Source organism: Squalius cephalus (genome assembly GCF_949319135.1).
Source record: "Squalius cephalus genome assembly, chromosome: 8".
Classification (NCBI taxonomy): domain Eukaryota; kingdom Metazoa; phylum Chordata; class Actinopteri; order Cypriniformes; family Leuciscidae; genus Squalius; species Squalius cephalus.
Window position 1 is genome coordinate 4,580,970 of NC_137129.1, and position 14,652 is coordinate 4,595,621.

The 14,652-nt window shown below is 38.7% G+C and overlaps 1 protein-coding gene across 2 annotated transcripts in view; it reads right to left on the reverse strand.

Annotated features, from left to right (window-relative positions):
• Window positions 1-14,652, reverse strand: part of arpp21 (cAMP-regulated phosphoprotein, 21) — a 17,538-nt gene extending 2,886 nt beyond the window's left edge. The window contains exons 1-15 of one of the 2 annotated variants that reach the window (XM_079879128.1): window positions 14,434-14,652; window positions 9,271-9,513; window positions 9,120-9,155; window positions 7,700-7,768; window positions 7,344-7,452; window positions 6,468-6,546; window positions 6,332-6,391; window positions 6,101-6,238; window positions 5,934-6,033; window positions 5,723-5,821; window positions 4,361-4,398; window positions 4,057-4,113; window positions 2,903-3,066; window positions 2,310-2,420; window positions 234-349 (exon numbers count right to left, since the gene is read on the reverse strand). In XM_079879128.1, coding sequence (XP_079735254.1) covers window positions 234-349; window positions 2,310-2,420; window positions 2,903-3,066; window positions 4,057-4,113; window positions 4,361-4,398; window positions 5,723-5,821; window positions 5,934-6,033; window positions 6,101-6,238; window positions 6,332-6,391; window positions 6,468-6,546; window positions 7,344-7,452; window positions 7,700-7,768; window positions 9,120-9,155; window positions 9,271-9,390 — 1,296 coding nt within the window. In that variant the 5' untranslated portion in view covers window positions 9,391-9,513; window positions 14,434-14,652. Of the gene's footprint in view, window positions 1-233; window positions 350-2,309; window positions 2,421-2,902; window positions 3,067-4,056; window positions 4,114-4,360; window positions 4,399-5,722; window positions 5,822-5,933; window positions 6,034-6,100; window positions 6,239-6,331; window positions 6,392-6,467; window positions 6,547-7,343; window positions 7,453-7,699; window positions 7,769-9,119; window positions 9,159-9,270; window positions 9,514-14,433 lie in introns of both variants that reach the window. The other variant, XM_079879127.1, reaches the window with a different exon arrangement.

Genomic DNA, 14,652 nt, shown 5'->3' on the forward strand with positions numbered 1-14,652 from the left:
TTCATTTTGAGATTTGCTAAAGATTACATTTAACTTGTTTTATTAAACTATTACTGTTTTTAAAGATGCACTTTAAGTGAGCGTTAGATGAACACAAAGATAATCTAAATGTAAAAACAGGTCAAATGAGCATGGAAAATTAATTGTACAATATCGACCAATACAGATATATAAAATAAAATCAGACTACTGTTATATTGTGCACCACAAGTCTCCATTATAGTTTCACTCACCTGTGGGACACCATGGCTTGCTATTGGCTGCTGCTGAGGAGGAGGGGGCGGGGCTTGAGACTGTACTGGTGGGTTGTAAACAGCTGGAGTTCCATCAGGATTCAGAAATGGCTGCCCTAAAGACATGTTCATTGTTGGATGAGAGAGATTTTTTGGTGTGTAGACTTAATCCCTATTCGGACGGGACTAGTGTAACATAGAGAGGTGGGGTAAAGTCATAATTACCAGAGCTTCTCGTGATTTTAGTCCCGTCCGAATGTGCATCTCAGTGATCATTACGGACAATGTCAGTAAAGATTACGGTGACTTTTACCTTCAGTAAAAAGGTCCGGAAAAATAACCTCAGGTTAAACTAATCCCGTGCGAATAGACCCGCTGTAAATATGTACGTAAATATTTCATAATTTCCTGTTTAAAAGTAGTTTACTGCGTTTTTTCAAGTATGGAGACGCTTAAAGGGGGGGTGAAATGCTCATTTTCACTCAATCTCCTGTTAATCTTGAGTACCTATAGAGTAATATTGCATCCTTCATATCTCCAAAAAGTCTTTTGTTTTATTACATTTTTAACAGAAAGATAGACTGTGCCGAGTCTTTCCGGAAAAAACCGAGAGGCTGGGGGCGGGCCCTGTGGGCGAAGCTTAGCTGTGCTAACGCGCCAAGCTAGTGACAACACACAGAGACATTTGTTCAACAAACAGTTTTACTCACCGTCCGGTTCCAACGCACGACCGCGAACCTTTATCATTGTGACTGCTCGATCCTTAAGCATTAGACGATCTGCAAATCCGTCGATCTGGGCTTTGTTTATAAAACAATCATCGTCGAAATGCAGGGAACAACAGTCTTACACAACTCCGTTTATGCTCAGAAAAACAAACTCCATCCACGGGTTCCTTAACGCTGGGTTCTTTGGGAATCTGTGCAGGGTTGTCTTGCCCTGGCAACCAAAAACACACTTCTTTGGTGACATTGACTTCCCAAAAGCCGGGCAGGGCGCTTTGATGGCGAACTGCTTTCACTCTCTTGCTCTGGTCTACGGATGCGCGCGCGGCCGCGATCTTACCGGAGAAGTGCCCTTAGGACCCATATAAGGAAATTCCGTTACATCTGACGTCACACATACCCATACTCGAAAAAAACTTTCCGAAACTTGTGACAAACCGGAAGGAGTATTTTTGGAACAAAAATACTCCTTCAAACGTACAACTTAGTTTTTGAAACTTTGTCCATGTTTAGCATGGGAATCCAACTCTTTACCAGTGTAAAAAACTCAGTATGCATGAAATAGCATTTCACCCCCCCTTTAAAAAAGCATTCAGTCGCGTTCTAGACGCTGGGACGAGTCTGTGGCAAAACTCAAGTGTTTCACACACACCATTCAGATCAGAAAGAAGATCGAAAGCACTTGTTAGAGGCATGAAACATCTTTTAGCATTAGATAAGTGCCTATTACCAACACAATCCAATCTGAAGTTAATTAATCGTTCGACCCGACATAACTGTTTTATATATATACAGGTTATATGTGTTTGCGCACGTGATATCAGGAAGCAATGTAATACACACATGACGACAGGAGGGTAACGGCAGTGTGTAAATCGAGTTACTCTCCCACTTCTGCTGGTTTTACTGAGATATCTTATCCCGTGTGAATTGGCCATTAATATTACAGACTTCCTGTGGTAAAATTACATTACTCCATCTACCCTTGTCCGAATAGGGCTTTAGAGTCAGTGTGAACCAATGAGTCAGCTTCTACTCAGTGAATTGTGTGTGTGTGTGTGTGTGTATATGTTTTTCTATCCCGGTGGGGACTATGCACACAGATTCATGGGGACTCGTGTCATTCTGGGGACCGAAATTGAGATCCCCATGGGTACACAAGCTTATAAATCATACAGAATGCAGAATGCATTATAAATATAAAAAAGCAGAAAGTTGTGTGTGAAGGGTAGGTTTAGGGGCCGGGTTAGTGTCAGAATATACAGTTTGGACAGTATAAAAACCATTAAGTCTATGGAGAGTCCTCACAAAGATAGCGAACCAGACTGTGTGTGTGTGTGTGTGTGTGTACCTGTATGTGGATTCAGTAAGATGCTCCCAGGAGGTATGGATGACTCAGCAGGCACGAGGATGTAAGCAGGGCTGTTGTTGGGTGGAGCGTAAGATAGCGATGACTCAGACACTGTTGGATTGATCACACAGAAACAACAGCAGATCAGAAACATTATCATAACAGAAACAATCTGCACTATTTCTAGGCCACTAATCAAATAAGGAAATTTGTGACATCGATCATGTGGCTCTTTGGATCATCTGAAATTATGCTGAATCATGCTGTAATTTAGGAAAAATTAAGATAAACAAAATATTAAGACATTCTGTGTGATTTTTTTTTTTACATAGAATCTTTCAATGCTATGCTAATAATAACATTTGAGATCTCATTTGTTAGCATTAGTTGAGCATTATATTTTTACTGCATTTATTTATTTAATGTAAGTTAATGAAAATATTATTCATGATACTTCACAGTGCAATAATAACTACTGTTAAAGATACAACTTTTTATTCCTAAAATGTATTAGTAAATGTAAATGAACTAAGGTTAATAAAAGCTGTACATTGTTAGTTCATGTTAACTAATGGTCAGTGTTATGTTTGCACCTGGTTTGCAGAGTTTGGAGCTGCTGTCTGAACGAGATTTAGAGGTCCATGTTGAGCTGTCTGAGTCGGTGCTGCTCCAGGGTCGAGGGTCATTCCAGTGCGAGTCCAGCTCAAAACTGCTCTGCCTGCTGCCGGACAGCCGACCCGACCCGTCCCGGTTACCCCTGCACAACCCAAAATCACTCATAATCAGTTGTTGAAAGAAGTTTGAGTTACATTTTCTGAGTTTAAAATTAAGTTAAAAGCATTAAAGAGAACCTATTAAGCCCTTGATTTTGTTTTTGGGCTGTACTAGAATAGGTTTTTATGCTTAAATGTTTCAAAAACATTATTTTATTTTATACATATTGCAGAATTACACTTATTTTTATAGTGCTTTGCTAATGCAATCTAATCTAAGCCCATTAACTTAAAAAGCTTAAAGAGGACCTATTATGCCCTTTTACAAAGTCTTGATTTTGTTTTTTGGGTCTACTAAAACTGGTTTTCATGCTCTAATGTTCAAAAAAACACCTTATTTTTCACATAGTTTTCATTGTTGCGGCTCCTCTCTTCCCAGTCTGACAGTAACGCTCTGTTTAGTTCCTGTCTCTATGAAGCCCCTCCTTCTAAAAAGCACAGTGTGCTCTGATTGGTCGGCTGGATAATTGTGTTGTGATTGGTCAACAGCTTCCAGTTTGTTTAGGAAATGTCCCGCCCCTTGCCATAACCGCCAGTTTCAACACACTACCAACTAACTCAACCAGGCCCCGCCCCTTTATTGTGGGAATTATTTAAATGAGGAATATTGTGACGTGTTTGTTCCCGGAAGAAAACTCAAGACTACAATGGCGGCGTTTCAGGGAGTTCAGAAACACTGACACTGATATGGAGAATAACTCCCGCTGGAGGGACTTTGTTTGTATCTTTGCAGAGCTTTTTCATGCTCAAACAGCAACATTACACACTAAAGAAAGCTGAACATGTAAACAAGCACCATAGGTCCTCTTTAAAGGTGTTGAAAGTGATTTTTTGGAACACCACACATAAATTGTTTCTAAAATAACTAAAATAACTAAAATAACACCTGTGTGTGTCACAGCATTTAAGTGGAGCAGCCTTTTTAGCCAATCAGAGAACAATCTTTCTTTCCTCGGAGAGAAATAATTCCTCACCTAAAGAGCTGGCGTCTTCTCTGGGTCTCAGTGAGAATACTGCTGTCATCTAGACCTCTAAAAACACATTCAAAAATAGAAATAAAAGAAGAGAAATGTTGAAGTGCAGCCAATTTATTTATAATCATTATATTGATAAAATTGCATATTTTAATTTAAACCAGTTACATGGTTTACAAAATACTGATTACTTTGTTTTGAAGAGCAGTTATTTCATATTTAAATACTATTTTATTTATTGTCTACGTATTTAAATGCAACATTTCATACATATTCTTAATATTAACTATTAAGAGAGGTTTACCTGGTCTCAATATAAACACTCTGCGAAAGACCAGCGGGCTGAAAAATAAAAGAGCACAAAATCAGAGGACAAACTTTAATGTACTACAAAAGACTTTAGATGTACAAACACAGGGCACTCATATTACTATGAATGGAAGAAAGTGCAACGCTCAGTATGGTGGAATAAGCCCCACCTTCTAAATAAAAGAGCCAATCACTGATTGGTAAAATCATCGTGTCACTGCAGAAACTGAGACGTGTGCTTATGACTGCACATGTGCATTATCATGATTTGAGCGTTTAGAAACCAAATTTATGAGACCGTTGTTGTCAGATTTCATTGGTGATTTCAAATATGACATTTAATCGTAAGCTTGGTGAACAGCATTGGAGAATTTGATGTTTTCCCCATTCAACGAGATAGGAGCTGTACATGAGTGACTGAGAGGCGTTTCAAAGATGGCCACTGAGTGAAATGACTTGTCTTAAAAGGATTTTTGTAACTCTATGGGCCCTATCTTGCACCCAGCGCAATTGACTTAGTACACCGACGCATGTATCATTCCTATTTTGCACCCGACGCACAGCGGACTTTTCCTTCCACAGACGCATGTCGGTAAACTAGGAAATGAACTTGCGCTCCCGGGGGCGGTTCAGCGAAAAGAGGAGGCGTGTTCCGGCGCAAACGTTCCCTGGTGCTATTTTGCAGTTTCAGAAAACAATTCCGCCACTGACCAGGAGAAACCTCGTCTAAAGTCAGTGGCGCGTTGCGCATGTTATTCAGATGCTATTTTAAGGGCGCATGCTTGGCTATAATGTGGCGTGTGCACTACGCCATACACTTTGCTTCTCTCATCTACACACAGACGCAGCAGTTCTCATTTTTGCAAATCATACATTATTACAAGGAAAAATATTCCACACGAGAGAAATCATTGTTGTGTCCATGAAGATGTAAAAAAATAGGCATAAATCTAGCTTACACATTTACCCAAATTATTATACGCCTGTTTAACCGAAGCTAATTTGGGTGGGTTTCTCCCATCCTGACGAGAACGTCGGTCTCCTCGGCTGTGAACCGCTCCTGGCGCGCGTCTGGCAAATCCGCCGTTATAATAGCAATCCGCCATGGAACAAGCGCACCTGCTCTTAAGGGGAATGTGAGATGACGCTCTGATTGGTTTATTTCACGTTACGCCCAAACCACACCTATGAATAATGAAGCTACTTCAGACCAACACATTTTAGATTTGCGTCGGGCGCAAGAGTCATTTATCCCGCCGGTATAATAGCAACAGCGCCCAAGACCCGCCCACAAAGTTACTTGCGTTTCAGATTGTTAAAATAGGGCCCAATGTGTGCATGTTCAGTGTTTTCTTACGTCCTGTGAGAATATGCGTTCCCGGACTCTCTGGTACTCCTCCTCTCTCTCCTCTATTGACTTGCTTCTCATCTGATCTTTGAGAGAGGGAACCCTCAGCTGTAAAAGACAACAGCAGACGAGAGTTAACCAGCCGCAAAGACCAGAGCTATTAGAGCCGTTGCTAGCTCTTCATACCCAAGTGATCAGTGAAGTGTGCATTTGTCCCGACCTGACTGTCTTCTTTCTCCTGACTGGTGTCTCTTTTCAGTATTGATCTTCTTTCCTCTGTCTTCTCCTCCTGAACATGTTCAGCAAACCGATGTTCTGGTCTGAAAAAACATATTGTTACACCCACATTCATTCCTCCATAAATGCACTTATATAACAGACACGTACATCCTGGAATTGCAGGTTTTGTTGATGATAACCGCTTTTCCACTGTGATCCACATTGTGTTCCAGACCAAAATAAGCTGCGACCCTGTGGACAAGCATCCTGTGATACGAGGACATCTGAGGGAACTTTTTATAGGAACTACAGATAGAGAGAGAGTGAGAGAGAGAGACATTATATCACATTACAAATGTGTCTATCTCTAAACCATGAAAGACATGCATGGAACGGTACCTGTTGTCTGTCATAAAGTCAGTCATGTCCTGCTCGAGCTTTAAGAGCATCAGTCGGTCCCTGCAAGCCAAAAATAAACAGATTCAGCACGAATGGAAGGAGGAGAATGAAGGGATATGTTCAGTCTTTTACCCACCTGGGACTGCTCTTCAAAGTAGTGATTAAAAACTCCTCCAGATCAATGCCGGTGGAGTCGGTATACTCCAGACTGGGCTCTAAAACAAGCACATATGCATGGGATTACATTTTAGATATGCAAGGAGACGATTGGACTAAAAAATTAGGACTTTGAATCGATTGAACATAAATTAATCAGCATTAATTAATTGCAAGTAAGGAACATCCAGTACAATTCAAAGGTTTGAGGGCAGTATGTTTTTCTTTTAAAGAAATAAATACTTTTAGTTAACAAGGATGCAATTAAATTGATCAAAAGTGAGAGTAAAGACATTTATAATGTTACAACAGATTTCCATGTCAAATAAAATGCTGGTATTTTGAACTCACAAAAATATTAATTGACAAAATATGAATATATTAATAAAACATTGATAATAATCAGAAATGTTTATTGAGCAGCAAATCATCATATTAGAATTATTTCTGAAGGATCATGTGACACTGAAGACTGGAGTAATGATGCTGAAAATTCAGCTTTGATCACAGGAATAAATTATATTTTAAAATATATATATTTTTTAAATTGTAATAATATTTCACAATATTACGTTTTTTTTAGATAAATAATGAAGCCTTGGTGAGCATAAAATACATCTTTCAAAAACATAAACAAATCTTACCGACCCCAAACTTTTGAACGATATATCCTCAAATTAATTTAGAATAATTTTTTTTTTAAATAGATGCTGCATTAATCGCCTCGTTTATTTTAAACACTTTAAACATTCCATGTTAATTGCAGAAATTAATGCATTCTTATTTACAGATCTAGATGAAATATGTTTGCATTTTAGTTGCACATACACAAATACACACATGCTAGGTCAATCACCTTTGGATAAACTTGTTTTTTTAGATGTGATGCTCTTCTCCTCCTCCTCCTCGTTGCACTCAGGACTGTCATCATGGTCACTGGATACAGCCGTCTTGCTCTCGTTTTCCTAAGACCAGACAGAACAGAGTTCCTTCACAAACTCTATCATTCATTTCAAGGATGTAATGGATTAGGAGACCAAATGCAATATACCATTAAAAACCCCTTATTCTGTGAACACTAATGAGAGCAGCGGCAACAGTCTTGATTCACTTACACATGTCCTATCCATCAGACTAATTTAACTTTAATGGTGGATGTAAGATTGTAAATGTGTTTTTAGGTTATAGAGAGAAAAGAAAGACGATTCTTACCTTGCTGTTCTCCTCAGTGGATAAAGACTCCTCACACACAGCTGTGCTCCGAACTAATTTCCCTTTGGCCTGTAACACACACACATATTCATTCAATAACCCCAGAGAACTGTTCTCAGCGCACTTTATTGCTGCATTTGTTCAACCATAATATATACACAACACAAAAGGATGAGGAGATTTTTTTTTTTATATCGTCTATTTATGGTTTTTGCCTTTTAAACTATTAACCTGATTTTTCTTTAAAGCAGTTTCCCAGCTTACAGGGAACGTTCTTAGAACTTAACGTTCTCAAAGTTACGAGCAAACGTTCCTCCAGTCACGTTAATAGAATGTTCATTCAAAGTTATTAAAACATTCACTGGAAACGTTTCGGTTGGACGTTCACCTGATATTTTTTAAATGCTCTACTTGATTCGGAACGTTCAGAGAACATTCAAAAGTAACACAATGTTTGCAAAATGATAAAATGGAATGTTCCCTTAACGATCACATAACCAAGAAAAAGCGTTTTAAAAACATTCTAAAAAACATTCTAAGACATTCTATGAAAGAAAATATGGTTTGAACGTACACAGAATATTCAGAATTAACATGTTCATAATGAGAATGTTATGAAAACAATCACTGTAAAAAAAAAAAAAAGTTGCTGCCTTCATTTTTTTGGATGTTTAAGTCATTTCAACTTAAATTATATCAAACCTACTTAAAAAAATTAGAATTTTAGCAAAAGTTAAAGCAATATAAAAACATATGTTATCATAATTTACTGATCATGTAGTTTTTTTACAGTGTTCTTAGAACATATTTTTGTTTGCTAGGTTACAGTTTTTTTTTTTTTATATTTTACAACATGACGTGATGCGGAATATAAATGAAATCTTAAAAGAAAAGTATATAAATAGCCAATTCCAGCTTTCATTTGCCCAATTTCTATATTCCTATAGGTGGAGATAAGATTTCTGACTTTTATATTGTTATGTATAGATATTATTTTAAATACGTCACTATTTTCATTTAGCAAAGGCAGTGATGCTCTAGTGATTGTATTTCTTGATCATTGGATGAACACTACAGGGTGAAAAGTGTAACTATGCTATTTTTACACTATTTGAGCCTGCTCCCCGACTGACTGAGAGATGCTGATGTGATTTACTTTATGAAGTTGGGTAACTATAGGGAGTGAATGCAGTGTTTAATGGTATTCTGCCTGAGACACATAACCGTTGAGGTTAAACAGTCTGCCGCAAATGCCATTTACCCACCAAGGAGAATGAATCAAAAAGCAATATTCTGCTGAGTATAAACCCATCAATCTCACATAAGCGTCTGGGAAGCTCGAAAGGTAAATAAACTCATACATGAAATGAATGCTCTACAGGGAGAGTGTTTTAATAATTAGATTCAATTGCAATCCTACCTTCAGTTTCTTTTTAAGTTGTCCATCTGATTTTGGCTGCTTAAAATAAAAATAAATAAAAAAACATGATTAAAGGAAAAGGATAGGAGGAAATTAAACAAGGTAGAAGCTGAAGAGTAAATGATCAAAGGTGTTGGATCTGGATTTTCACCTGGCAATCCTCAGTATCTGTGGTACAACATGGAGGTGGAGTCTCCTCCATAGTGCATTCTGGGAGATTTTCAGATTCTCCTGTTTCGGACATCTTGAAGTTTGCGGATTCAAAGGGCATATCAGTTATTGGCCACCATACGCCCCATGACCATCCAAGCCAATTAATATAGAGACAAGATGTCTTCTTTTCTCTCTTTTTTTCTTGCTCCGCTCTTCTCTTGCCAGAACAGATGGCTAGGTTCTTATTTAGTAAAGAAGAGAGAGAAAAAACATCTCAGAACAAAAATCATTTATTTATTCTGAGCAATATGCCAGGTATATATATATATATATATATATATATATATATATATATATATATATATATACACACACACTCACCTAAAGGATCATTAGGAACACCTGTTCAATTTCTCATTAATGCAATTATCTAATCAACCAATCACATGGCAGTTGCTTCAATGCATTTAGGGGTGTGGTCCTGGTCAAGACAATCTCCTGAACTCCAAACTGAATGTCAGAATGGGAAAGAAAGGTGATTTAAGCAATTTTGAGCGTGGCATGGTTGGTGGTGCCAGACGGGCCGGTCTGAGTATTTCACAATCTGCTCAGTTACTGGGATTTTCACGCACAACCATTTCTAGGGTTTACAAAGAATGGTGTGAAAAGGGAAAAACATCCAGTATGCGGCAGTCCTGTGGGCGAAAATGCCTTGTTGATGCTAGAGGTCAGAGGAGAATGGGCCGACTGATTCAAGCTGATAGAAGAGCAACTTTGACTGAAATAACCACTCGTTACAACCGAGGTATGCAGCAAAGCATTTGTGAAGCCACAACACGCACAACCTTGAGGCGGATGGGCTACAACAGCAGAAGACCCCACCGGGTACCACTCATCTCCACTACAAATAGGAAAAAGAGGCTACAATTTGCACAAGCTCACCAAAATTGGACAGTTGAAGACTGGAAAAATGTTGCCTGGTCTGATGAGTCTCGATTTCTGTTGAGACATTCAGATGGTAGAGTCAGAATTTGGTGTAAACAGAATGAGAACATGGATCCATCATGCCTTGTTACCACTGTGCAGGCTGGTGGTGGTGGTGTAATGGTGTGGGGGATGTTTTCTTGGCACACTTTAGGCCCCTTAGTGCCAATTGGGCATCGTTTAAATGCCACGGCCTACCTGAGCATTGTTTCTGACCATGTCCATCCCTTTATGACCACCATGTACCCATCCTCTGATGGCTACTTCCAGCAGGATAATGCACCATGTCACAAAGCTCGAATCATTTTAAATTGGTTTCTTGAACATGACAATGAGTTCACTGTACTAAAATGGCCCCCACAGTCACCAGATCTCAACCCAATAGAGCATCTTTGGGATGTGGTGGAACGGGAGCTTCGTGCCCTGGATGTGCATCCCACAAATCTCCATCAACTGCAAGATGCTATCCTATCAATATGGGCCAACATTTCTAAAGAATGCTTTCAGCACCTTGTTGAATCAATGCCACGTAGAATTAAGGCAGTTCTGAAGGTGAAAGGGAGTCAAACACAGTATTAGTATGGTGTTCCTAATAATCCTTTAGGTGAGTGTATATATATATATATATATATATATATATATATATATATATATATATATATATATTTTACATACAAGAGACTCAGCTGACAGTCGTATAAGCTCGAATAGGTGATTAATTAAGCTTCCAACCAAGTATCATTAGTAATGAAATATCTTTATTTTTCATTCAGGTCATAAACTGATTTGCCTGGGCTCAAGTTAAAATGAAATGAAACTAAACGCATAATTGTGCACAGTCAGGACAGCAAAATAAACAGACTTTAAAAAACAGATTTGTTGTTGATGTCAAATGCTGTTCTTCCGATCACACAATATTTTGGTATAAATTCATATGTCATTTGGTGGAAAGCTAGATTAATTAGACATGCCAACACAGACAGACGTGTAACATCTTCAGAAATTAAGAAAAAGACTACACAGGGTAAAAAGAAATATTCATTTTCAACAAGGATAAGCATGGTTTGTGCCAACCACAATGAGTCATGTGGCAAATTAATAGCTGAAATGTTCAAATTCAAGAGAATATTAATTTTAAAAAGTGCTCAACCAATAAAAACCAAGTAAATTAAAAAGTCAGTTTTCCGGTTCTTTCTGTCATGGTAACAGTTTTATGCAGATCAAAGTATTCTTAATACATTTATAATTGATTTTAAGGATATTTTAGTTTATTTTTGCATGATAACTGATTGTGGTACTTATTGTTTAATGTAAAATCTTGAAGCAAAACCAGTTGAGAAGCTCTCCAGCAATGCTGATCTGGATAAAAATACCTATGCGTGTAAGAGGTCTGCATTGACTGCATGTATTTTGTGCAGCTCTTTTCATAGCAGTGGCAGGTGCTGTAAGTTATATTCCTAGAATGAAGACTCCCTGAATGGAAGCACACACACACACACACACACACACACACACACACACACACACACACACTGTTTGGAAAGACTGCATCCTTCACTCTAATGTCATCACTCTCATCATGTTTGAACTCGTCTTCATGTCTGACAACTGAGTCACTGACTCACTTTGGCCAGTGTTAAACCATACGCCTCCACACACACACACACACACACACACACACACACAGACGCCACAACAGCTCTATCACTTCATCAGGTGTTTTCTGGGTTAGCTAACAGGTGCTTCAAACGTAGATGTAAAATAATTGTATGACAGAGATGCCATCTTACATCTGATGAACAGCAGCACATTGCTCAGGGTTTTTGGCCACCGACTAACCCTTATATAAATGTAGGCCTACATAGTTTCTGCAAAAACATCATAGAACAGATATAGCCTACTAGTTAGCCTAAAAGTAAATATGGTGTTCTATATTTATTTTATTTTTATTTTATTATTATATTTTGATGTTATCGTAATGTGGTGTATATAATAATAAAAAGTATCCAGAAATTTAATCTAAAAATAAAAATAATAATATATGGATTGTTCGGAGCGGTTTTCTCTCTTGTTTGCAGGGCGGGAAATACAAACCCCGGCCTGGATCTCGAACGGTGTAATTACAGAACGCTATGAGCAGAGCGGGGAAAATCACTCATATACGAAGTTCCAGTCCGTGTTTTTTTGCTTGGCGGCAATCAAACAGTGATGTTTGGCTTTTTGTGGAATTATTTCCCCTTTGGTTCGGTGGAGAAAAAAGAACTAATTTATGTCAGAAACGTAAGTTACTCGATATTAACTACTAATTAAAAGTGACTCATTTTGTGAGCAACATTCACAATCAAACTGTAGTAGCCTACTTTAAAGGGGGGGGGGGGGGGGGTGAAATGCTATTTCATGCATACTGAGTTTTTTACACTGTTAAAGAGTTGGATTCCCATGCTAAACATGGACAAAGTTTCAAAAATTAAATTGTACGTTTGAAGGAGTATTTCTGTGCCAAAAATTGTCCTTCCGGTTTGTCACAAGTTTCGGAAAGTTTTTTTCGAGTATGGGTATGTGTGACGTCAGATGTAACGGAATTTCCTTATACGGGTCCTAAGGGCACTTCTCCGGTAAGATCGCGGGCGCGCGCGCACTCGTAGACCAGAGCAAGAGAGCGAAAGCAGTACGCCCATCAAAGCGCCCTGCCTGGCTTTTGGGAAGCCAATGTCACCAAAGAAGTGTGTTTTTGGTTGCCAGGGCAAGACAACCCTGCACAGATTCCCAAAGAACCCAGCGTTAAGGAACCCGTGGATGGAGTTTGTTTTTCCTGAGCATAAACGGAGTTGTGTAAAGACTGTTTGTTCCCTGCATTTCGACGATGATTGTTTTATAAACAAAGCCCAGATCGACGGATTTGCAGATCGTCTAATGCTTAAGGATCGAGCAGTCACAATGATAAAGGTTCAGTGAGTAAAACTGCTTCTATTGTCTCTGTGTGTTGTTACTAGCTCGGCGCGTTATCACACAGTTTTAGCTTCGCCCACAGGGCCCGCCTCCAGCCGCTCGGTTTTTTCCGGAAAGACTCGGTACAGCCTATCTTTCTTTTATAAATATAATAAAACTAAAGACTTTTTGGAGATATGAAGGATGCAATACTACTCTATAGGTACTCAAGATTAACAGGAGATTGAGTGAAAATGAGCATTTCACTCCCCCTTTAACACTGCTTAAAGGGATAGTTCACCCCAAAATGAAAATGTCATAATTTACTCACTCCAAACATTATGAATTTCTTTCCCAAAAGATGGAAATTTGTAGAATGTCAACATTTGATGGATCCCATTGACTTCCATAATATGGGAAAAAAGTAAGTAGGCTAAATGACAGAATTTTCATTTTTGGGTGAACTATCCCTTTAAATGAACTGTCCTAAAACAATGTACTAAACTTTGATTTTTAATGACAGTAGTCGCTAATATTAAGCCAACTCAGTTTTAATCTAGTAACATTAAATTGGCTGACGTTATTTGTTTACCATATCATTCTTGTGAAGCTATACTGCGTAAAAGCATGTGGAGAAGTTGTGCGCACATACAAACAGACACGCGCTCTGCAGAATAGCGCAAAGATCTGTACTCAGAGATCCAGTCTGACTGTCTTTCTGTCTGTCTGTCAGCTTGAAGGTGTAGCAGCCGAGATGGGCTTCGGTTTCCACCACTACGTCGCATTCCTGGTTCAGTCTGACTGGCACGGGTTATATTTGGAGCGGCTGTTGGGATCTCAGACTGTCACTGACGCACGGAGCGACGCAGGAGCAGCTGTGCTTTCTAAAAACTACCCAGACCATTGCTCTTTTTTTTTTAACAACCCTGAACCAACATCAGACTATATATCAACAGAACAATTCGTCATACAATAGCTCATATACATATACATACATATATATATATATATACATATATATATATATATATATATATATATTATTATTATTATTATTTGTCAGCAAAATAGTTTGAACTCAAGAAAACTAATGTTAGTATTAAAATGAACCAGACACTAGAGTCCTTACAGTGTGCTATGATTGTGGTTATGATGACTAAATTATGGTTACACAGAACTCTTGACAACACGCCACAGTGTAAAATCGCGCGCCTCTAAATGCTTCTAATGAAGAGCAGACTTTGCTTACCTGTGTGTAACGCGAGCCGAACAAGCAGTTGAACTCGTCAGGATTGAGCGCTTGTGTCTCCTCCGGTGAGCTTGTCAAACATCTTCTGTTTCTGACAGACTCACTCACGCCACGCGCGCTCAACACACTCAATTAAACACGCGCGCGCTCTCGTGCGCTCAGCCTCTTCCTGGCACTCACGCTGCGCGCTCACAGACACAGACACACACACACACACAC